Here is a 25,383-nt window from a genome sequence, read left to right on the forward strand (position 1 = left end):
ATAGGAAACAAAGTGAGAATTAAAGAAAAAAAAAGTAAATAACTAATATAGATAAAGCAAGTCCTTACATATAAAAGTAAGAAAGATCTGCTGGGAGCTGTAAATCACTGTCTATGTCAGTGTTTTCCAAGCAGGGAGCCTCCAGCTGTTGCAAAACTACAACTCCCAGCATGCCCGGACAGCCAAAGGCTGTCTGGGCATGCTGGGAGTTGTAGTTTCGCAACAGCTGGGGGCACCCTGCTTGGGAAACACTGGTCTATGTAGAGGACAGGAGCTTCTTCAGGGTCCTATACAGTACACGCATTGTCCTAAAAAAAAAAAAAAAGTAACATGGAGCCGCCCTCACCTGGTGTCCAAAGGAGCAGCTAACCCTGGCACAGGTAAAGTGTACAGAACATGTAGTACCACTCTGTACTGTAGGGGGCGCTACCAGACATCAGTCAGTGCATACGCTTCAGGAATACAGGGTGTTTTACCAGCAAATTGCCCATTCTAATTGGTGAGTTCTTCTGGCCATTGACACGTTTCACAGATCTGGACTGTCCAGAAAAGACAATTGTATATTGAAACTATTGTATGTTGAGGCAATTGTAAGTTGAGGGATCACTGTATATGTAGTATATATCTATCTAATTGTAGCCAGTCTTTTATTTGTGCCTTTTTCTCTCTCCTGTATAGACTTTGGTGACAGTGATCTTGGCGAAGGTGGTTTTGATGATCCTCATAACGCTGATGGTAAGATACATAAAAATATAATATGGGGATGATTTATCAAAACCTGTGTAATGAATGAGTGGGGCTGTTGCCCATTGCAACCAATCAAATTACTTTTTTTATTTATTATAAAAAAAGGCCACTGGAAAATGAAAGAAGCTATATGGTTGCCATGAGCAAATGCACCCCTCTTTCTTTCCACATTTTTTAGAAGTCTCCCTCATAGATTTTACTTATTTACATTTTTTTATTCTACAAGTATTCTGTCTAGATGGCTTTCTTGTATACAATACAGTGTATAACCCTACACAATGCTTCTTATTGCAGCTTTGCATTCCAAATTTTCCTTATTCATAGTTTATCTGTCATAAACGTATTGGGGGAGATTTATCAAAACCTGTCCAAAGGAAAAGTGGATGAGTTGCCCATAGCAACCAATCACATTACTTTTATTTTTTTTAAAGGCGTCTTTAAAATGAAAGTGATCTGATTGGTTGCAATGGACAACTCAGCAAATTTTCCTCTTGACGGGTTTTGCCAAATCTCCTCCAATGGCTTTATGCTTTTTCATTATGGAATGCAAACACTGTTAGGCATTAAAGTGTATTGGCTGGGCTATTGGAGTTAACGCAACTGGGCTATCAATCTTTTGAACCTATAGCTTTCTCTAAACCAAATAATAACATAATACTGATAGCAGCTGCACTTGGCACAAGTTAGGAGGACATAAGGAGATATATATATATATATATATATATGTATGTATGTATGTATGTATGTATGTGTGTGTGTGTATATATGTATGTATATGTGTATATAGATAGATAGAAAATCAGTATGTGTATGGCATTCACCAACCACATCCGGTTTACTAGCGCATGCAATATCAGTGTGCACTTACCTGTGTGGAAACATTCCTGCCTCTGTCTAGAGACGGGAGGAGGGATGTGATCAGTGAGGATACGCTAGAGTTGTAATAACTGGCTATCATAATTACCTATCCCAGTGTGTTGCAGTTGTTGTACTTTGTACCTGTGGTGTAATATGAAATAAAGAGCTACGTTTTAACGGGAGCAGCACTGGACATTTATCTTTTGTTCTTATTAATCTATAACACATCAAAAGTTTTTTTGATGAAAGGTACCCTTTAAGCTTGGATGTGGTATTACATTTCCTTACTGTGAGCTGTTGAAACCTTAACAATGCCTCATAAAGACAATGCCTAGGCAGATCATTAGAGCAACACATTTCTGCTTTTGGCTTAGCACCTTGGTTTTTCGATTAGAAAGTTGAATAACATTTCCATGGTATAGAAATATTTATTTTATAAAGTGTATTTTGTATATGCTGCTTTAGTGATTGTTTAATATACATATAAACTAGTAGCACAGTGGCTCAGTACATAGCAGTGTTGCCCTTACCCTCTGGGGTAATGGGTTTGTAAAATCTGAGCAACATCTACTTCTGCATGTTCTGCATTTCATGTGTGGGTTGTGGGTTCCTCCTACGAACTGATGTGTTAATTGGTTTGTGTCTGTCATAAAAAATGTATATAAAAGATTATATTTTTAGCTTCAATTCAAGTTGTGTCATGGGGGAAGTGCATTTAGGGAGCCTGTTAGCATTTGATCCTTCCTGTGGTTCGGTGAGCATACATTTGCTGATACACTCCCTTTAAAGGGGTACTCCGCCCCTAGACATCTTATCCCCTTTTCAAAGGGACCCTCGTGATCTCCCTGCTGCACCCGGTGTTCGTTTAGATCCCTCCACCCATTGAAGCAGACAGGCTCCCTGTCATCAGCTGACTAGTGAGTCAGGTCTCGGCCGCAGTGCAACCTGGGAAAAATCTGAGACAATAGTCATTTTGTATGCTGTTAAAAATAAATATTGGGGTGAAAATCACATAAGAATTGGGAGAAAATGTCACACACAGGTACAGACTATATTATGAACTACACTAACTTTACAGCCCCTGTAGCATAGTCAAATAAAAAAAAAATTCCTGGAAAACCCCTAAGGTTACAGCTATTGTTCAGAGTTTTATGGAGAAGAGAGAATGAGGAAGAAAAGAGACCCATACACACACACACACACACACACACACACACACATATACACACACATATATACACACACACACACACACATATACACACACACACACACACACGCACACACAGATGTTGCTGCTCCTAGTACGGCCATGTTCACACTCTGTAAAATGTGTGGAATGTCCACATGGACGACATGTGCCGATAGTCTGCACGTTGGAATTATCCGGCAGGCATTAGGACCGCTCGAAAATGCACCATCTCCTAGAAAAGTCTCATCTTTTTGTGGACGCCTGAATCAGGATTTCTGCAGCAGAAATTCCAACATGTGAACAGTGCAGCAAAATCCCATTGCTGCAGCGGAATGTCCATGCAAAATTTTCTGGCAGAATTCCACACTGACATTCCGCTGTGTGAACATACATTAAAGGGGTACTCCGGTGGAAAACTTTAAAAAAATATATATATTTTTTTTTTAAATGAACTGATGCCAGAAAATTAAACAGATTTGTAAATTTACTTCTATTAAAAAAGATTTACCCTTCCTATACTTTTTTGCAGATGTTTTCTACAGAGGAAATTCTGTTCTTTTTTAATTTCTTTTTTGTCTTGTCCACGGTGCTCTCTCCTGACACCTGGTGTCCTCTTTAGAGCAGGAGAAAATGCTATTCTGCTCTGGAAAGTTCCTGACACGGACAGAGGTGTCAGTAGAGAACACTGTGGACAAGACAAAAAAGAAATGAAAAAATAACTGAATTTCCTCGGTAGCATACAGCTGCTAAAAAGTACATGAAGGGTAAAGATTTTTTTTATAGAAGTAATTTACAAATCTGTTTAAAGGAGTAGTCCGGCGCGCACTTTTTTCATTTTATCCCGTCCGGGCTGCAAAATAAAAGAAAACACACTTTCTCTTACCTGCCAACGAGCCCCTGGAGCTCCGGTACAGGTGTTCGGTCCCCGGGCTGTATTCTTCTTACTTCCTGTTAGCCCGGCACGTCACACGGAGCTTCAGCCTATCACTGGCCGAGGCCCCTCCCATATACTTGCATTGAGGGGGCGGGTTGTGATGTCATGAGGGGGCAGGGCTATGATGTCACGAGCTCACGGCTCCAGCGTTCAGAACAGTTTGTTCCAAACGCTGAGCATTGGAGTACCCCTTTAAATACACTGTGCATACACTGTGTGACCCTACCCTAAAGCAGTTATTAAAGATAGTAAAACACAACTAATAATTTGTAAATAAACCATTACTATCTTGTACCCCTAGAAAAAACCTAAGCCTTACAAAACTGAATTGTTTCAGGGTCTATTCTCACATACAGTATCCTGAACAGATTTGATGCGCTGGATTTGAAGCTGGATTCAGTCATTCAGTTTACAATGAAATCTTGTGCATCAAATCCTGCGCAGGATACTACTATACCTGTGAATACACACTCAACTACCTTTATTGTGGTCACATTGACCCATTTTTCTGCCAAATAGGTGGTTCTACTTAATAATGCAGCTAAAAATACATTGACATGCCCACATGCCATGTAACAAAATGACATTCTGTAGCACAAGGATTGTGCACCTGAACAGTTGCTCACAATGTTTGAAAGCGTGTGTGTATATGAATCCATATGTATGTGTGTGTATCTTTATCTATATGAAAAAAGGCGGTAGCTGCAGCACTCAAATCTTCATAAATAGAGGTTGTATTCAATGATAATACAGAGCAACATTTCTGCTTCTATTGCAGCCTTCCTTAAAGGGGTATTCCAGTAAAATAAAAATAAAAATTTTTCATATCAACTGCCTCTAGAAAGTTAAACAGATTTGTAAATTACTTCTGTTTAAAACAATCTTAATCCTACCAGGAGTTATCAGCTGCTGAAGTTGAGTTGTTCTTTTCTGTCTGACAACAGTGCTCTCTGCTGATACCGCTGTCTGTCTTAGCAACTGTCCAGAGCAGGAGAGACTTGCTATGGGGATTTGCTCCTACTCTGTCTGTCTCAGGAACTGTCCAGAGGTGTCAGCAGAGGGCACTGTGGTCAGACAGAAAAGAACAACTCAACTTCAGCAGCTGATAACTACTGGTAGGATTAATTTTTTTTTTTTTTTTTAATAGAAGTAATTTACAAATCTGTTTCAACTTTCTGCAGCCAGTTGATATGAAAAAAAAATGTTTTTCACTGGAATACCCCTTTTAAGAAAGGCTGCAGAAATATTGCTCTGTATTATGGTATAAAACCCCTTTTATATATGAAGATTTGCGTGCTGCAGCTACCGCTTTCTTTCTTGGATGTGCACTTTGCCTTAGACTGAGGCTACCTTGCGCTGCATGCACCACCATTACTTTGGACTTGATGTGCTGCTCTCCAATTTTTGTGTGTGTATATGTATGTGTGTATATATATGTATGTGTGTGTGTATATGTATGTATGTGTAAGTTATCTGTTGATAGAACAATTGTCATAGTAATGTATAGTGCTTATCCTTGCATTGATTTCTTTACACTTTGGAAAATAGGATGTCTTTAAATGTGCAGTATTTCCTCACTAGTAAATAGTTGTACAATAGATGCACTTGATTCTTTACATACCAGATTGTGGTGGTGTTTTCCTGTTTTGTCTATTGCTCAGCAACATGTACCACACACGATAGCGGTCATAACTGTGTAGTTGCAGATCACTTGGCAGTGGGCATATATATACAATTCATGTTAGAGGGCTATTAAAGGCACCCTGAACCTAAAGTGCCTCTTGTTCATATATCTATGGGCACTTGTTCTGCAGTTCTTGCTTCTCTTATTAATTTTAGTGGACAGGAACCACGCTTGCAATGTCTGCCGTCCGCAGGCACCCCAGATCTAACTGGCACTTTTTTTATTATCAGAGCTTTATCACAAGGCTCCTGTGCTATACAGAACGGTCTGTCTAGTTGGTCATCCAAGATATACAGTTCTGTTACACATCATTTTCTTACTGACACAGATAGTATTTATTCATTCCTATTGCTTCCATTTTTTGCTGGCTGCTTTGGAGGCTGTGGTGAACCACAACATAAGGCTATGTTCACACCGTGTAATGTACGCAGGCGTATTTTATTTTACATGCACATTTTAGTATGTAATCAACAAAAATGCATTCAATTTATTTTTTATTTTTTTTCCCCCAGACAAAAATGAACACTTTTTAGATAAAATACACAATGTTAATATTACATTATGTGAATATAGCTTTACATGACTGGGGCAGCATCCATAATACTGATCGTTTCCCCAGTGCAGCGTTTCCCAACCAGGGTGCCTCCAGCTGTTGCAAAACAACTACCAGCAACCCCGAACAGCTGAAGGCTGTACGGGTATGCTGGGAATTGTAGTTTTGCAACAGCGCGAGGCACCCTGGTTGGGAAACGCCGACCTAATGATCAATACCTAATAGCTCCCTAAAATACACACAGGTTCAGGTATGTAATATGATAATAAGAAAAACCTAAACCAAGGAGCGCATGCAGTAAAACACAACTTTTATCACAGGTGTCCAGAAGAAAACCCGGACATTGTTGCCCATGGCCACCTTTTTAAAATAAAAATGCCACAAAAAATGCTAAAAAAAATAATGCACTACTAATGCCGCCATTTTTTCAACATTTTTTTGGTCATAAAAAGCACACAAGTGTGAATTATAGGAATTATATACCTTTTAATGGCGGATCAGAAGCAGTTGGCATAAGACTGTATATTACAAAATCCCAAATCTGCTCCAATATGTAACATAACACACCAAAAAGAAAACCATATGTTAAAAATTGAAGGCACTAGATACATAATTGGAAACATGCACAAAATACAGACCTCAGCATTGACATTGTTGTAATAACAAGCTGAGGGGGGTGCTGAATACCCATAGGGTATACTGCAAGTAAGAGCAGAAAATTATGCAAAGAAGTAATGAACCTTAGGTATAACAAGACACTATACCCCAACAAGGAGAAAAAGACAGGATATCCAATGTAGAGTCAGTACAGGCATGCACTTACCCCAACGCACGTTTCGCTATTGCGCTTCGTCAGGGGGCGTGACGCCCCCTGACGAAGCGCAATAGCGAAACGTGTGTGTTCCCAACTATGTATCCAGTGCCTTCATTTTTTTAACATTATGGTTTTATGTCTTGTACTACAAATAAATATTTGGATTGTCTTCTAATTGTCTTGACTTTGTGCCCCCTTTTCTTGTTGGGGTGTTATAAGACTGTATATATGGACGCATCTAGGTGTGTGCATATAGGGCATGTCTTTTATATTTTTCTTCATTTACATGGCTGTGTCATGTATTCTGTTCTGTATACATTCAACACAGAAAAACATTGATACTGTATAGGTTGTAAAAGACTCCATGTGCATTGTGTCCTGCAATTCCTCCGTGCCACATGAATAAGGCCTAAGGCACAAAACCTGTTTGGTGCATGTTGACTATTCGGCTTCCTAGTATAAAATTTCCTATGTGCTACTGTAAACTCTGTCCTCTGCCATAGGAACAGAGATACTCTCCTATATAATGTTTCAATAGAGAAAATAGTGGTTTGTTTTTGCTGAATCTGAGTGGAAACTGCCTCCCTGTGGAATCCCTGTGTACCCTTTTTTATGGGTGCTCTTTTTATGGCTTAGTATAGAGTTGTATGCCTTAGCCATAGAAAAGCATAATGTTTGAGGTTAAAGGGGTACTCCGGTGGAAAACTTTTTTTTAGTGACAAAGTTAAACAGATTTGTAAATTACCTCTATTAAAAAAAAATCTTAATCCTTCCAGTACTTATTAGCTGCTGAATACTACAGAGGAAATTCTTTTCTTTTTGGAACACAGAGCTCTCTGCTGACATCATGACCACAGTGCTCTCTGCTGACATCTCTGAGACAATTTCCATAGAGAAAACATATGCAGCTCTGGACAGTTCCTATAAATGGACAGAGATGTCAGCAGAGAGGGGGCGTGGCTTGGCGGTTGAGATGAGCGGTCGCACGCTGTGAGTGCTCCCGCTTAGAACCTGCATTTAACTTATCCTGAGGTGAATCCTGGAGTCCCTGACCCCACAGACTCGGCTGAGGACCCGCATTATGGCCTCTAAACAAGACCCGACGAGAAACAAGGATCGACCGGCCGTGGAAAAGCTCCGGGACTATGCCCGCGCTGTCAGGCAAGATGGCGCCGCTCAGGCCGGGGCGCGTGTTCCACCAGCGGCTGAGGAGGAAGGAGAGGCTCCACATCGTGAAGAGGGAGCAGATTCTACTGACCTTACCCTTCGAGAGGTGAGCGATACCCTCCTGATGGCGATCCAGACATGCCGCACTTCTCTCACCGGAAAGCTTGAAGAGGTCAGGGTGGACGTGGGCCTCCTACGGCAGGACTTTCAGACCCTGAGGGAGCGGGTGACGGAGACTGAGACGCGCATCTCCACCCTGGAAGACACGGTACAGCCTCTACCCTCTTCACTCCGCGAGGTCCGGGAGCAGCTGGATTTGGCCCGTCAGAAGAATGACGACCTCGAGAACCGGCTGCGCCGGAATAACATTAGTGATCGGTCTTCCTGAGCGGGCGGAGGGTCAGTACCCGGGGGCCTATGTGGAGTCCTGGATCAAAGAGCTTTTTCCGGATGCCCCATTCTCAGCTGCTTACGCCGTGGAGAGAGCACACCGAGTACCATCTAAGCCTCCGATCCCTGGTGCACCTCCTCGTCCTCTATTGGCGAGGTTTCTCAACTGCAATGATCGGGACTTGATCCTCCGCTCTGCCCGGCGGCTGCCGGAGATCATAGTGCAGAACGCAAAGGTGTCCATTTTCCCGGACTTCTCCTCCGATCTTCAACGCAAGAGGGCCTCGTTTACTTCTATCAAGGCGCGGCTGAGAGAGAGAGGGGTACCATATTCCATGGCATACCCTGCCCGGTTGAGGATCGTGGATGGTGACCGGGCGATTTTCTTTACTTCCCCGCAGGATGCGGATGACTGGCTACGGCGCCAACGTTGATCCGGATCCTGTAGGTGACCCCGGATTACGTGGAGAGATGGAGATGCCGGTACAGGACCTCCTGCCATGACCTTTACCCTCCCTCTCCTTACCTCTACCCCCCTGTATGGCCCCGGTCTCCTGGACCCCTCTGCGGAGCTCAAGGTACTGTGCTTCCTCTTCCCCCCTCCCCGGGAGCCTAGTCTCCCCAGATCCTCCACTCTCCCCATGCACCTAATGCCTCCCTGATGATCCCAGGCCTTACCTCTCCCTTCCCTCGCCCCCATCCTGTTGCTTACTTTGGACTGCTGTGTGCCCTGATTCAGGACTGTTCCTCCGGGACTGCATGAGGGCCCTACCCTGACCCTCTGAAGGGATTTACTCTGTCCCTCTTCAGTCTACCTTCCACGTCACCCTGTCCTTTTTTTCCTGGGTCGGTCCATTTTTTTACATTTTTTTCCCCCCTTTTTTTTTATTTTTATTTTTGAGTCACGGACTTGGAGGACGTCGGCCGCTGGACTACTAGTACGCGATCTTTATCTGGTCTCCTTCCCCCCTCCCTGATGTGCCATTTTTCCCCCCCCCTTCCCATTCTCCCTTCCTAACCAACAAACCCCCCCCCATTTTAGTGCCTTAGGCCTTTTGTTCCTCGACTACCTGGACTGTCCCTTGCTGTGTGACTCCTGTTTGCTGGGGTTATTATTTATTTTATTTATTTTTTCCTTTTTCTTCCTTTTTTTTTATTTTTTCCATTTGTGGGGGGGTCGGGGTGGCGGGTGGACAATCTCTTGAGGAGGGGATGGGATTTACTGTTGATCATATGAGTTTCTCATGTTCTATTTCCTCTCTCTCTCTCCTGCTTCCCCTATCCTTCTCTCCTTCGTAGGACCCTCCCTCCACCCCCTGTTCTTCCCCCTCCCGTCCCCCCTCTCTCTCCTTCCTCTCTCCTTCCTCTCTCCTTCCTTTTCTCTTCCTCCTTTTCCCCTTCCCCCCCCCCTCGTTTTTTTTTCTTTTCTTTTCTTTCTTCCTGTATTCTCCTCCACTTCTTCTCTCGGGTCCCAGTTGGACTAATATTCTCCTACTGATTGATGTACATACTCAGGGTTCTCCACTGTTAGCATGTAAGAGCAGGTTCTCCCCACTAGATGGAGCTGTTGCTCCACTGATGCTTATGCAACACTGGTATAAATATGTTTACTGTTTGATTTATTTACTGTTCCCCTACTTAGTTTGGGGTTTCATTTTGCCTCCAAGATACCTACCCGCGAGGTCGCCTATTAGTAGGGTTTTGTGTCTAACCACTTCAGTACTACGGTCTATATATGGTCCCGCGCATCCCTGTCAGTATTTCTCACCCCGGCTGGGGCATGTATGTCTTCTCTGTCTTTACCTCTCCCCCTGCTGTTTTATGTGTTGTCTCTTCTTATGGCTGATATTAAGATAATGTCATGGAATGTTAGAGGAGCACGCACCCCGCGCAAGCGCACTATGATATTCTCCCATATTAGGAAGTATCAGCCTCATATTGTGGCACTGCAGCAGACACATCTTACTCCAGATAGAGCTGGTCAGTTTTCTAAACCCTGGGTCCAATGGTCCTTGCACTCCTATCACACGTCCTTCTCAAGGGGGGTTTCCCTACTGGTTAGTCGGAGAGTGAGGTGGGACCCGGTTACAGTACGTAAGGATTCACAGGGTCGTTTTATCTTTGTATACGCATTTTTGAATAATGTGCCTTTTGTCTTCTTATTCATATACAACCCTCCCCCCGCCTCTATGGATATACTCCATAAGGCGGTTACATTCGCAGCTAGTTATCCCTCTGCCCGTGTCCTCTGTATGGGGGACTTCAACATGGTACCGAATCCGTCCCTAGATCGTCATAGCCCCAGGGGGATCCCGGTGGGAGTCGGGGGTGGCCCTTTATCGCTGTTTTTGGAGGAGGTTGGATGGGTGGACATTTTTAGGGCCAGGTACCCTCAGGCTAGGCAATACTCTTGTCACACTCTGGGCAGAAATGCGCTGTCCAGGATTGACCTTGCATGTGGCAACTCGCTCCTTCTTCCCCAAGTTTTAGCGGTTTCCTATGAACCGCGGGCTATATCAGACCATTCCCCCCTAATGCTTGATGTCTCCATGGTAGATCCTGGTTCACCGCGGAGGTGGAAAATCCACCCTTTCTGGCTGGAACAGATAGGCCCCTGCGACCGTATTCCAGACCAGCTTCGAGTCTTTCTTGAGGCTAATTCCCCTGGGAGTTCCCCCACCCTGGTATGGGAGACACTGAAAGCGTATTTGAGGGGGTGTTTGCGCTCCACTATCTCCTTTCTCAAAAAGTCAGCGTCTAGGCGGGAGGAGGAGCTGGCTGGACGATGTGCGGAGTTGGAGGCCCGATACGTTGCGGACTCATCCGAGGCTAATAAGGTTGAATGGCTGTGTGCGGGGCGGCAATATATGCTGCACCTCTCAGAGAAGGCCAATAGAAAGCTGTTTTTCACAAAACAATTCTACTTTGAACATGGCAATCAATCTAGTAAGCTGTTAGCACATATAGTCAGGCAGAACTCTTCTGCCCCTGCGATTCTTAAGATAGTGGCCTCGGATGGGTCCGAGCTGTTGGGGGTTGCGGACATTGCGCGTTGCTTTGCCACATACTACTCTAATCTTTATTCTTCACAGGTGCAATATGGTGCTGAGGAGTTGGACACCTACCTGGACGGTATTGACTTTCCGGTACTATCGGATAGTGATCGGATGATGTTGGAGGCCCCCCTCTCCTTACTGGAGATTCGGGATGCCATGGGGGACATGACTAAGGGTAAATCTCCGGGCCCTGATGGCCTTCCACTGGAGATTTACTTGCGGTATTCCGACATGCTCCTTCCTTCCCTGCTTGCAATGTTTGAACGGGCATTTGAGGATGGTATTCTACCAGCCTCTATGTATGAGGCAACCATAGTTGTCCTCCTAAAACCTGATAAAAATCCTGTGGAGTGCGGTTCTTACAGACCCATTTCGCTGCTGAATCTGGATTATAAGGTGCTTACGAAAGTTTTAGCTAACCGATTGAACAAGGTAATCCTATCCATAATTCACCCAGATCAATCCGGCTTTATGCCTGGCAAATCCACATCCGATAACATCCGTAGGGTACAGGCGGCTGTCCAGGTGGGTAACGCTCTGGGGGGAGATTGGGCTTTGGCGTCGCTGGACGCCGCCAAGGCCTTTGATTCCGTGGAATGGGGTTATTTACAGGCTACCCTTGTTAAATTTGGTTTTGGTCCTAATTTTAGAAAATGGGTGTCCCTCCTGTACAGATGCCCGCAGGCCCAGATCCTGGTGAATGGTGTGTGTTCCTCCCCATTTGCTCTCGGCCGGGGCACACGTCAGGGGTGTCCCTTGTCCCCGCTTCTGTTTGCGGTGGCAGTGGAGCCCCTCGCCCTCCGCATTCGGCAGGATCCTGGCTTCCGAGGTATGTCTACGGGGGGCCGGGAGGAGCGCATAGGCCTCTATGCCGATGATATGGTGTTATTCCTCTCTGACCCTACATTGATGCTACCTTATGTCATGACACTCATGGACCGATTTGGGTATTTCTCTGGTCTACTCATCAACTGGACTAAGTCTGCAGTGATGCCGCTTCTGTCTAGGGATTGGCCCCCGGTAATGAATGGCCTCCCGGTGGTTTCCTCATTTAAGTATTTGGGGGTGCACATTCACAGAGATCCTTTGCTTGACCTGTCCGCCAATATACTCACTCTACTTCCTTATGTTAAAGCGAAGTTCCGGGTGTGGACCACGCTCCCACTGTCGGTCGCTGGCCGTATCAATCTTATTAAACTCATTGTCTTACCTAAGTACCTTTATGCGCTGGAGCATGCCTCAGTGCCTGTACCTAGACACTTCTTTGATTCTCTTCACTCCCTTCTTTCACCATTTATTTGGGGCCCCAATAGACCTAAAATTCGGCTAACCACGTTACAACGCCCCAAGTTGGCGGCGGGAATGTCTCTCCCTGATTTTTATTTATATTATTTGGCCGGTCAACTTCGGTATATCAGGCACTGGATCTCTGGGGATGTGGTGCCGGACTCCGAACAGTCCCTAGCTAGGTCTGTCCCGATAATGTCCCTTAGGATGCTGCTAGATAGTCCTGTTCTGGGTGGTAGAGCTTATCTCCAACTTCATAAGCTGGCTATAAAGGTGTGGCGGGCTGTTAAGGGGATATATGGATATACTGACATCGCTGAGGATACCCCTCTATGGCATAATCCTCAACTTCCTCAAGTGAGCGATGCTCTGGACCCAGTCTTCTGGCAGAACGCGGGGGTGCTCACCTTGGGGCATGTTTATCGTGACAATGTGCTCTGTTCATTTGATCAGTTGCAATCCAGTCATGCTCTTCCCAGAAACAGTTTTTTTAAATACCTCCAGCTCCGACACGCCCTGAATGCCCAGTTCCCCATTGGGAGCCCATTGATATCAGCGTTTCCCCTCATCGGGGTTCTGAAGTCACAGGGTCCCAGGGGGCTGGTGTCCATCCTGTACACGCACCTTATTCAGGCCAAGAACTCCCGCAATCCAGTATCGACGGTCCGGCATTGGGAATCCCATATCCCTAATTTGACTAAGGATGTATGGGAGGACATTTTTTCCTCCCACATGTTAGTGTCCCCGGCGGCGAATAATAAATTGATCCAATTGAACATTATACACTATAGTTATATCACTCCTTTAAGGCTCAATAGAATGGGTCGTTCAGACTCCGATGCTTGTCATCGTTGTAGCGCTGCCAGGGCAGACTTTTGGCATTTGATTTGGGCTTGCCCATATATCGCAGCTTTCTGGCGTGCAGTGCTCACTTTTTTAGCTACTCTGGCTCAACCTTCCCTATCTCTTGATCCTTTGATCTGCCTTTTTGGCATCTTGGATGAAGAGATATGGACACATCACGTACGTACGTTTTTGCGGGAAACTCTGTTCTTGGCCAGGAAGGCTATTGCTCTTAAATGGATGGACCCCGGCTCTCCTACCCTGACTCAATGGAAGGCTATGGTGAATGCTACATTGCCTTTCTCACACATAGTGTACAAAAATAGGAAGTGCCCGGGTAAATTTTATTCTGTGTGGGGTGGTTGGTGTTCCTCTCCCTTGACTCAATGCTCGTATTCTGTGACCCCCTCTGGGACAGTGTAAGATACATTGATGCTATGCTTGCTATCTGTGGTCTCTACTAACCTTCGTTTCTCTTTCTGTGTACGTTTGTCGATTCTTTCTCTACCTCTTTGGATGCGTGGGTGCCTTTCGGGATTATTTATCATGGGTTATTTGATGGTACCACCAACTAGTGATAGTATTGGTGCTCCTCGCGGGGTGGTATACGATTGCTAATTTTGGCGAATGTTCGCCTTCTTGTTCTATTTTGTTTTCAGTTTCCCTACCTCAGTTGGGTAGTGTTTTATGACTTCGACGTTTACCATGTGATGTAACCTGGAGTATCCTGTCGCTTACATTCTGTAAATTGATGTATGGTCTCATGACCCTTTTCTATGTACTGTGGATATGCTTCATGTTCACTTTAATGGGCCTGTGGTCTACAGTTATTTACTTTTCAATAAAACGAATTTAAAAAAAAGAGATGTCAGCAGAGAGCTTTGTGTTCCAAAAAGAAAATAATTTCCTCTGTAGTATTCAGCGGCTAATAAGTACTGGAAGGATTAAGATTTTTTTTAATAGAAGTAATTTACAAATCTGTTTAACTTTCTGGCACTAGTTGATAAAAAAAAAAAAAAGTTTTCCATCGGAGTACCCCTTTAAGACAAGATAACAGTAACTTATTAGTAAATTACAACCACCTATTAAAGTGAATAATAAGGGATGTTTCTTGGCAAGACAGAACAGGCACAGGTTGGCACTTATTGTGTGCATTGTCTAGACCAGTGTTTCCCAACCAGGGTGCCTCCAGCTGTTGCAAAACTACAACTCTCAGCTTGCCCGGACAGCCTTTGGCTGTCCGGGCATGCTGGGAGTTGTAGTTTTGCAACAGCTGGAGGCACCCTGGTTGGGAAACACTGGTCTAGTTAGATCAACCCTGTGTTATCCTGTCTCTTATTTTAGTCAACTTCTCTGAAAAGCTTCTCATATGGCTTTTGTACACTGAAGTGCAGTACGTTCCCACCCATCTCATTGACCTGTTAGGCCCCTTTCACACTTCAAAATTACTCAGTTTTAAAGATTGTTGGGAGTTCCGTCTTAAAATCGGCACGCAATATTTCTCCCGTTACTATCTTCCGTCACAAAATGACAGCCGTTATTAATAACGGGCTGTAATGGGTTAAAACGGCTATTAGAAAAATCCCATAGACTATTATGGGATTTTCTAATGGCCGTATAGGATTATGTAACCGCCGTTTTACAGCTGATTTTCTGGCAGAACTTCGCACAGATCTTTAAAACGGAGTACGGTAATTTTTGTAGTGTGAAAGAAGCCGTTTCACATGGTAATGAAATATGAAGCCTGTGTATACTGTGCGCTCTCATGTCTCTATGTGACTGGATGGACTAGTTATGCAGCCACCATTCTGGATGAACTGGTTGACACACTAATGCCCCCTAATGGCAGAATTGTGCAAATCTTAACATATGGTTAAAAAATACAGCAGTGAAAAATGATTAAAAGCATAAAAATTGTACAAATCATTCCCTATTAATATTTGTCATGTGTGAATATGTTGAACACTGTACTTAATAATAAGCATTAATCTGCTATTGTAGTGTATAGACAGCTGTAACACACCCGCTAGTGTTGTGTGACTTTACACACATGTAGTTTAATGGGTATTTTTTTTGTTTCTTCTCAATTTAAGGACATAATGATAACAACCCAGGAGGTAAGTGAGAGATATCTTTATAATACAGAGTTTGTATAGAACACTAAAGTGAATGCTTGAAAAATGAGAGCATGAATGTTCAAGTCACCCGTCTCACTTATGTGTTTAAAGGGGTACTCCGGCCCTAAGACATCGTCTCCCCTATCCAAAGGATAGGGGATAAGATGTCTGATCGTGGCCGTCACACCCCCTCCCATAGGCTTGAATTGAGGGAGTCTTGACGTCATGATACTCCGGCCCCAAGGTCGTGGGTGTTCAGACACGGAGCTATCGTCGCTCTATACACCTGTGTCAGCTATTATGCACCTGAGACAGGTGGGTGCTGCATGAGTGATTGCGGGGGTCCCCAGCAGCGGGACCCCCGCCATCAGACATCTTATCCCCTATCCTTTGGATAGGGGATAAGATGCCTTTGGGCCGGAGTACCCCTTTAAATCCATTTAATGCAAATGCATTGGGGGTCATATTCAAAACTCTTCACATCAAAAATTTTGGCGCGATAAAGTTCACATTTATGTTATTTAATCAATTATTGGAAAATGTTATTTAAAAAAAAAATGTCTTCTATTTTTTTTTTCCATGGTCACTTCACCTGAACTCACATTTAAGCCCTAGAAATGTTTTATTTATACAGTTATCGCTTGTCTGGGCACTAGTAATCATGGAATATTGCATGAGATGCTTCTGGCTGAATTTTTCGGGATGTAAAATTTGGCGCGAAAATCTGCAATTTTGGCAGCAAACTCAGCAATTTTGGCTCAAAAAAACCCCCAAAAGTGGCACGAAAATTAACTCTCAAATATTTTCATATTTTCAAAGCAGCACAAGAGACCTTTGAAAATGTGAGGAGAAAAAAAGAAAGTGTAATTAATATTGAGGGAACAGAAATTACAGTGGTTTTCGAATATGTCCCCCATTGTGTTTACTGTGTAGCCATCATAGTATATAGACAAACTCAAATTTAAAATGCCTTTTATATATATATATATATATATATATATATATATATATATATATATATATATATATATATATACTTAATGAGTATTTTTGTTTCTTTATTGCAGGACATGACAATAAGCCAAGCGGTAAGCTAAGCTAAAATGCACTTGAGCAAGCCTTTAGTGGGGAATGTTTTCTTTCAGCAGTGACACTTAAGAGTTATCACACTTTTTGCAAAAATTTTGCATTCTGCTCAGATTGGGAAAAAATAGAAAGAAAAAAAAAAACCCTATACTTACATAGCCCCTGTACACCCCACTGCTACCTTTTGGCTCCATCCAGTTCCCCGATTGCCGGTCTTCTTCCTGCAGCGGCGTCCTGTGTCCGCCGTAATTGGCGTAACCGGAAGGTCCTGCATCAAACACTCACCTAGGGAGAAGACAGACAATCAGGGACCAGACTGAGAGAGCAGAAGCTTTGGGGGACCAGGGCTAGGTTTTTTTTTTTTTTTTCTTCTATTTTTTACCTGGCCCCAGCAGGATATGAAGTTTTCCAAAATGCTGAATAACACTCTTTAAGATGTAAGCATGTCAGGCTGCCCTATACAGTAAGGCTCCCATGCTGTGACCTGTGCATGCTTTGAAGATCAGAATGATCCACGGCATAAAACAGTGTTAATGGCCTCGCTTATAATGCTCCACCTCGCTTTACTGCTTTATTAAATATCATCTAAAGCCATTTTACACTAAACCACCCGCTTGTTCCTGTAATCTGGTCGCTTTTCTTACCAAGGCTGTCGCCTGCTTTGCTGAAGTAATCATGTATTACTTGGCCAAAACTACTATTTATTCATGGCCATTAGAATAATTATATATATATATATATATATATATATATATATATATATATATATATATATATAAATTTAGTTTTTTTTCTAGTCTTTAAATTCTGTATAAAAAAATTAAATAAAAAAAAAGAGAGACCATATTGAAAGAAATAATGCTTGCAAATGATGGAGATTCTTTATAGATATTCAGTGTACATAAGAGGTAGTACACTATGTCTGCCAGTACTGGAGTCACCTACATATGAGGGAGAAGATTTTCAGGGTGACAAATATCCATATATATGAAGCTATAAGATATGGAGGGGACTGTTAAGCAACTATATTATTGCAGTTAGATTTGTCCACCCTCAACATTTTTTGAATTTATACTATTTGTCATAGCACAAAATGCCGCACCTGCGCCTAAGCGTTTTTTTTTTTTACAACTTTTCTGGGTATGCGGAAAGTACCAAACAGCCTTACATTAGCAACTTTGGGGGAGATTTATCAAAACCTGTGCAGAGGAAGAGTGGTGCAGTTGCCCATAGCAACCAATCAGATGGCATCTTTCATTTTCCACAGGCCTCTAAAGAGGCCTGTAGAAAATGAAAGATGCCATCTGATTGGTTGCTATGGGCAACTGCACCACTCTTCCTCTGCACAGGTTTTATCTAAAAAGAGGAAGGAAGGCGCCTCATGTGCGGGATCAGCAGATCTTGTTAGTGGGGGTGGGGGACGGTAATTCCCAGGCCGCTTACCAAAGTTGGTTGTGCGCCCACACACAACAAGGTAAAATGTAGAATGAATATAAGTGAAGGTCCACTGCAGCCCTCCTGGGTAGGATGCCTGATGAAGCTGCGCATGCGCAGCGAAACGCGTTGCATTTAATAAATCCATTGATTTTATCTGGCTCCCTGATGGTTCCTCTCTGCGCCGGACTAACTGCTGAACTCACGGTCATCCTGTTTTGATTCTGCACAGGTTTTGATAAATCTCCCCCTTTGTCTTCACTTTGCAGTGGTCACAAATTTATAAAGTGCGAATGTCACACTTGGGCTTAAAAAAAGTGGTAAACCTAAAATAAGTTCAGGCCAGGCTTATAAAACGGTCTTTGGAGAGCACTTTTAAAAAGTCTCACAAAAAGTCACAAAGTCAAAACTTCGATTAAAAAAAAAACCTCTGACATGTCATAGTGACATGTGAGAAGATTATATTAGTGGGGGGTCTGAGTTCTGAGACACCCACCAATCTCTAAATGATTATGTTTGTGATTGCTCGGCACTGCTTGTTTTATAAAATGTTTTTTTTTTTTTTTTTTTTTTTTTTTTTTTTTTTAGCAAGCCTCAGGACCTGGATCCTCTCAAACCAAAACTTCTGACATGTCATAGTGACATGTCAGAAGATTATATTAGTGGGGGGTCTGAGTTCTGAGACACCCACCAATCTCTAAATGATTATGTTTGTGATTGCTCGGCACTGCTTGTTTTATAAAATGTTTTTTTTAGCAAGCCTCAGGACCTGGATCCTCTCAAAGCAAAACTTCTGACATGTCAGAAGCTTTATAAAGCGATAGGTACTCTTTTACGGCATGAGTCAATGGTTTGTCAATGTAGACGACTATTCTATACAATAAGTATCATGCATTTATTTAGATTGTAAAATAATACAGAAACATGATATTTCAGACATTAAAAAGATCACTTTAATATTTTTATGGGTGTAGTCTTAACTTTTTATCAGCATTTTGTAATATGTATATTTTACTTTTAAACTTTTGCTAGGTCGTGCGTTGCAACCATCTGCTGGTATGTCTTCATGCTTTTCCTCATCACTGTATCGTATATCAAAGCTATTCTGAAACCCTCCAAAAACTTATTCTTTTCATCTTTTGAGACACTTTAATATGATATTGTGGAACTGCTTTATCAGCAAAATCCTTGAGACATGTCAGAATCTCCCCCCTTCCCTTACAAGCAGGATCACGTGGGTAAGAATTCCTTGGAACTACCCTGCAGGCGTCTTGTGTAAGGTTGCAAAATGTGAAATAGCCTGCAGTGCCATCTTTTAGATGTCTTTTATTTCAGTCAGATTTCAATGACAATCCTGTTATGGGGAACTGCTGAGAACAGAATTCCTCAATATGGTCTTTTAAAGTGTCACCAAGGTAGATTTTCCTTTTAGGGGTGTACTTTCTCTATAAAATTCAAATCAGGAGCTCTCAAATAAAATAAAAAACCCTATAAAGAGTAAGCTGCTATACATTCTCTTTCATTCTGCTAAATGCCTGTATTTCAGCTCACATCTTCTAACCTATCGTGCATGCTTACTGGAATTTGCTTTGCGTCAAACCTGGAAAGTAAAGACAGGACCTACAAACTGTGCAGTGACTTAACATACATTAATTGCCAATATTTTTCTTATTTTCTAGGTGGAGAAGGACAGGGTCAAGAAGGTATGGTCGGTCCATTTCATAACTGTTTAGGAATTTAGTGTAAATTACATTGGGGCCCATGCACACTATGGAAATTCCTTCAGTGGATCTGCAGTGAGCAGAATCGGGCTTAATTTCCACTGCAAATTCTGTAAAAAATTAACAGCTGCAATTGGGCTCTTCCAGGTAAAATTCTGCCTATAGAATAAGCATGTTCAGATTCCCACAAAAGAATGAACATGTTCAACATTCTTAAGGTACTCCACTGCCCCCAGCATTTGAAACATTTTGTTCCGAAAGCTGGGTGCAGGCTGCAGGGGTTGTGACATCACGGCCACGCCCCCTCAGTGCAAGTCTATGGGTGGGGGCGTGACGGATGCCACGCCCCCTCCCATAGACTTGCATTGAGGGGGTGTGACGTGACTTCACGAGGGGCGTGTCCGTGACATCACGACCTCCCCGCACCCAGCGCTTGGAATAAAATTTTCCGAACGCTGAGACAGTGGAGTACTGCTTTAATGAGATTCTGCTTCAAGCAGCTGAGTGGAAAATCCGTAGTGTGCATGGGCCCTTTGGGGCCATGTGACTTAGTCAAGACTTTTTTTTTTTTTTTTTTATGGATCTGCTAGTAGTCTCAAGAGACCTGTTAGTAAGATGTGGTTATTATATTAATACATAAATGATCAGATTTGATTAATATACGGTAATATTTATGAGGTGAGGTAAATGGTCAAGTGAATCCTAGGTGTGTGTGTGTGTGTGTGTGTGTGTGTGTGTGTGTGTGTATTTCTTTATATATATATATATATATATATATATATATATATATATATATATATATATATATATATATATATATATATATATTAATTATTTGTTGACACTAGTTAGTGTAAAAGCAACATAAACAACTGCGTTCACGGAACTACTGCGTCCAGTCAGCAGGAGCTGATCCTGGAGGTGCTCAGCTGGTAAACACAAATCCATAAATCACAGAACAAGAAAATGGTCCGAAGCACTCAGTGTTGATCAAGTGTAGTTTATTGTAGAAGTCAGGATACATAATCTGGGAGAGGGAACAGCTGTTCTACAGCACACACGCTGCTTTGTCACCCCTCAGCATGTGTGGTGAAACATCTGTCACCTCTCCCTGCTCATGTAACCTGGCTTCTGCAATAAACTACACGTGATCAGTGCGGAGTGCTTCGGACCAATTTTCTTGTTCTGTCATTTATGGATTTGTGTTTCCAGTTAAGCACCTCCAGGACCAGCTCGTGCTGACTGGACGCATTAGTGAACGCAGTAGTTCCATTGCACTTAGTATAGGTGATCATAAACCGCAGTTGACCAGAAAATAAATTAACCCCTTAACGATGCAGGACGTAAATGTACGTCCTGGTGATGTAGTACTTAAAGCACCAGGACGTACATATACGTCCTGAGCATAACCACTGGCATCGGAGCGATGCCGGCATCATGCGCGGCAGGTCCCGACTGTGGATCGCAGCCAGGGACCCGCCGGTAATGGCGATCCCGCGGATGTCCGCCATTAACCCCTCAGATGCCGTGATCAATACAGATCACGGCATCTGCAGCATCGCGATCACTTAACAGGATGATCGGATCGCCCGCAGTGCTGCTGCGGCGATCCAATCATCCAGAACGGCAGACGGAGGTCCCCTCACCTGCCTCCGCTGTCTTCCGGGAGTCTTCTGCTCTGATCTGCCTTCCCGCAGACCAGAGCAGAAGATGACCTATAACCCCGATCAGTGCTGTGTCCTATACATAGCACTGAACAGCATTAGCAATCGAATGGTTGCTATAAATAGTCACCTATGGGGACTATAAGAGTGTAAAAATAAAAGTAAAAAAATAAAGTAAAAAAATGTGAAAAAAACCCTCCCCCAATAAAAACGTAAATTGCCCCATTTTCCCTATTTTACCCCCAAAAAGTGTAAAAAAAAAATAAAAAAATATTTTATATACATATTTGGTATCGCCACGTGCATAAATATTCGTACTATTAAAATAAAATGTAAATGATCCTGTACGGTGAACGGCGTGAACGTAAAAAAAAAAATGTTATAAAAGTTTTGTATAAGCAAATATGGTATTAATAAAAAAAGTACAGATCACGGCGCAAAAAATGAGTCCTCATACCGCCGCTTATACGGAAAAATGAAAAAGTTATAGGTCTTCAAAATAGGGGGATTTTAAACGTACTAATTTGGTTAAAAAGTTTGCGATTTTTTTAAGCGCAACAGTAATAGAAAAGTATGTTATCATGGGTATCATTTTAATCCTATTGACCCAGAGAATAAAAAACACATGTCATTTTTACCGTAAATTGTACGGCGTGAAAACAAAACCTTCCAAAATTTGCAAAATTTCGGTTTTCTTTTTAATTTCCCCACACAAATAGTATTTTTTTTTGGTTGCGCCATACATTTTATGGTAAAGTGAGTGATGGCATTACAACGGACAACTGGTCACGCAAAAAACAAGCCCTCATACTAGTCTGTGGATGAAAATATAAAAGAGTTATGATTTTTTGAAGGGGAGGAGGAAAAAACGAAAGCGTAAAAATAAAATTAGTACGAGAAAGGAAAAAAGGTGACTGGTTCTCTAGGTCTATGGGGATTACTATAGTGATTTTCTGGTGAGATTGGGTGGTGGAGTGGTCGGGTGTTGTCACTGACAACTGACAACACCCGACCACTCCACCACCCAATCTCACCAGAAAATCACTATAGTAATCCCCATAGACCTAGAGAACCAGTCACCTTTTTTCCTTTCTCGTACTAATTGCCATTTGGGTATATAGGAGATTATACCTTGACTGAAGTTCTCGGTCACCACAAACAGAGTACATCTCACAGACCTATTTTTTACGTAAAAATAAAATTGTCTGAGTCCTTAAGGTCCAAATGGGCTGAGTCCTTAAGGGGTTAAAGGGGTACTCCGGTGGAAAACTTATTTTTATTTATTTTTCTTAAATCAACTGGTGCCAGAAAGTTAAACAGATTTGTAAATTCTATTAAAAAATCTTAATCCTTCCAGTGCTTATTAGCTGCTGAATACTACAGAGGAAATTATTTTCTCTTGGGAGCACAGTGCTCTCTGCTGACATCACAAGCACAGTGCTCTCTGCTGACATCTCTGTCCATTTTAGGAACTGTCCTGAGCAGCATATGTTTGCTATGAGGATTTTCTACAGCACTGAACAGAGCACGGTGTTCCAAAAAGAAAAGAGTTTCATCTGTAGTATTCAGCAGCTAATAAGTACTGGAAGGATTAAGATTTTTTTAATAGAAGTAATTTACAAATCTGTTTAACTTTCTGGCACCAGTTGATTTAAAAAAATTTAAAAGTTTTCCACCGGAGTACCCCTTTAATTTATTTTCTGGTCAACTGCAGTTTATGATTGATGGTTTAGTTATATGTAGCAGAAATGCAATGTATTTTCCACAGTAGAAAATTCCCAGAAATTTTTATTTACTTTATAGGGGAGGGAAGACACCAGTCTATTTTTTCATCTTGGTGGCGCCATTATTGTTGATATGTTATGTCCCCTAAATTTTTTTTTTTTTTTTTTTCCTCATTTCATTTTTTCCCCCCTCCTTTCTTTTTTTTTTTATTTTTTTTATTTTTTTTTTTTATTGAACTGTTGAAAACTTAACGGAAAATGTCCTCCTACACTAAATCCAATGCACTGGGTTATATATAGTGTAGGTGAACAGGAGACCAGTAGGTATGTACCTTCAGTCCGGCGCCTGATCCCTCAGAAGATCCGCTTCTATCTTCGGTGAATTGCTTACTGGGGGCGGGTCCGCCGGGTGAATTTGAATATTCATGGTTGCAGGTCACATGAGCGCTTGCGCCTACTGAATGCTCATGTGACCAGCATGAATTATGGTCCAATTCACCTGGTGTTCCCACCTCCAGTGAGCAATTCACCAAAGATAGAAGCGGACCTCAGGAGGGACACCACGCCAGACTGATCCCGCATCGGTCTCCTGTTCACCCACACTATAACCCAGTGTATTGGGTTTAATGTGGGTGAACAGAGTGACCATTTTCCTTTTAATAAAGTTTTAAATGTGAAGAAAATTCACAGCATTTCTGCACTGAAATCTGTAGTGGAAGAAAAATCCACACTAAATTGTGGAGTTGTTTTACATAGATTTGGTGCAGATTTTCCACTGTTTATTCCAGAACTTATGCAAATTGCCTTTGGTTAAGGATTTTGGTTCTTAAAATATGCAACACTATGGATTTATTGCACCAGTTTACTTTCGTCATTACAGTCAATGGGGAGAATCCAAAATGAATCTGCAGCGTATAAATTGACATGCTATTTACAGGGTCAATGGCCATTCTACAGTATATATAAAATAAATACACCTGTGCTCCCTTCCAGCACTTACGCAGTGTCCCCAGTGTCCTGCTCCGGTCCCCAGGGGCAATCCTCTGCCACTTAACCCAGCCAATCATTTACCACATCCATGTTCCGCTGCATAGACAGGAGCAGGACACTAGCGGCACTGCAGGAGCGCTGGAGGGGAGTACAGGTATATTTTGTTTTATATACTGTACAATGGGCATTGTTGTTAACCCTCCCCCACTTCCGCTGCATAACCCCTTTTAAAGTCTACACCACAGTTCAGTTTCTGTGTGGATTTTCTGTGTGGGTGGATTTATTTTGCAAAGATTTCTGCAAATCCCATTTTTTATGGCTACCCTTATACTCCATGGCTCTTATACTCTTTTTTTTATTTTTTTTATGGCTACTCTTATACTCATATACCATATATACTCAAGTATAAGCCGAGTTTTTCAGCATGATTTTTCGTGTGAAAACACCCCCCTCGGCTTATACTCGAGTGAACTCTCCGCCCTCAGTGGTCTTCAACCTGCGGACCTCCAGATGTTTCAAAACTACAACTCCCAGCAAGCCCGGACAGCCATCGGGTGTCTGGGCATGCTGGGAGTTGTAGTTTTGAAACATCTGGAGGTCCACAGGTTGAAGACCACTGCGGCCTTCGCCATAATCCAGACCCCCCCCCCCCCCCCCCTTTAGTTCTGTACTCGCCTCCGCTCGGCGGGAAGGAAGGGTGAGCTGGTCCGGGCCATCTGTGCTGCAGGGACCGTCTGGTGGGGAGGGATAGTCGTTCCGGGCTGTCCATCTTCACCGGGGGGGGCCTCTTCTCCGCTCCATGCCCGGCCCCAGAATAGTGACGTTGCCTTGACGACGACGCACAGGGACGTTCATGAGCAACGTCCCTGTGCGTCGTCAAGGCAACGTCTCTATTCCGGGCCCGAAGCGCGGAGAAGAGGCCCCCCGGTGAAGATGGACAGCCCGGGACGACTAACCATCCCCACCGGATGGTCCCTGCAGCACAGGTGGCCCGGACCAGCTCACCCGAACGTCCCGCCGAGCGGAGGTGAGTACAAAACAAAAGGGGGGGGGGGGGGGTCTCGATTATGTCGAAGGCCGCAGTGGTCTTCAACCTGCGGACCTCTAGATGTTTCAAAACTA

The 25,383-nt window shown here is 42.9% G+C and overlaps 1 protein-coding gene across 2 annotated transcripts in view; it reads left to right on the plus strand.

Moving 5' to 3' along the window:
* LOC130356836 (CD99 antigen-like) overlaps positions 1 to 25,383 on the plus strand; it is a 78,268-nt gene that overhangs the window by 47,339 nt on the left and 5,546 nt on the right. For both annotated transcript variants that reach the window (XM_056558837.1, XM_056558836.1), the window contains exons 8-12: positions 679 to 735; positions 15,619 to 15,642; positions 16,710 to 16,730; positions 19,195 to 19,218; positions 19,842 to 19,865. In XM_056558837.1, coding sequence (XP_056414812.1) covers positions 679 to 735; positions 15,619 to 15,642; positions 16,710 to 16,730; positions 19,195 to 19,218; positions 19,842 to 19,865 — 150 coding nt within the window. The remainder of the gene's footprint in view (positions 1 to 678; positions 736 to 15,618; positions 15,643 to 16,709; positions 16,731 to 19,194; positions 19,219 to 19,841; positions 19,866 to 25,383) is intronic.

Source organism: Hyla sarda, chromosome 2 (genome assembly GCF_029499605.1).
Source record: "Hyla sarda isolate aHylSar1 chromosome 2, aHylSar1.hap1, whole genome shotgun sequence".
NCBI classification, from domain to species: domain Eukaryota; kingdom Metazoa; phylum Chordata; class Amphibia; order Anura; family Hylidae; genus Hyla; species Hyla sarda.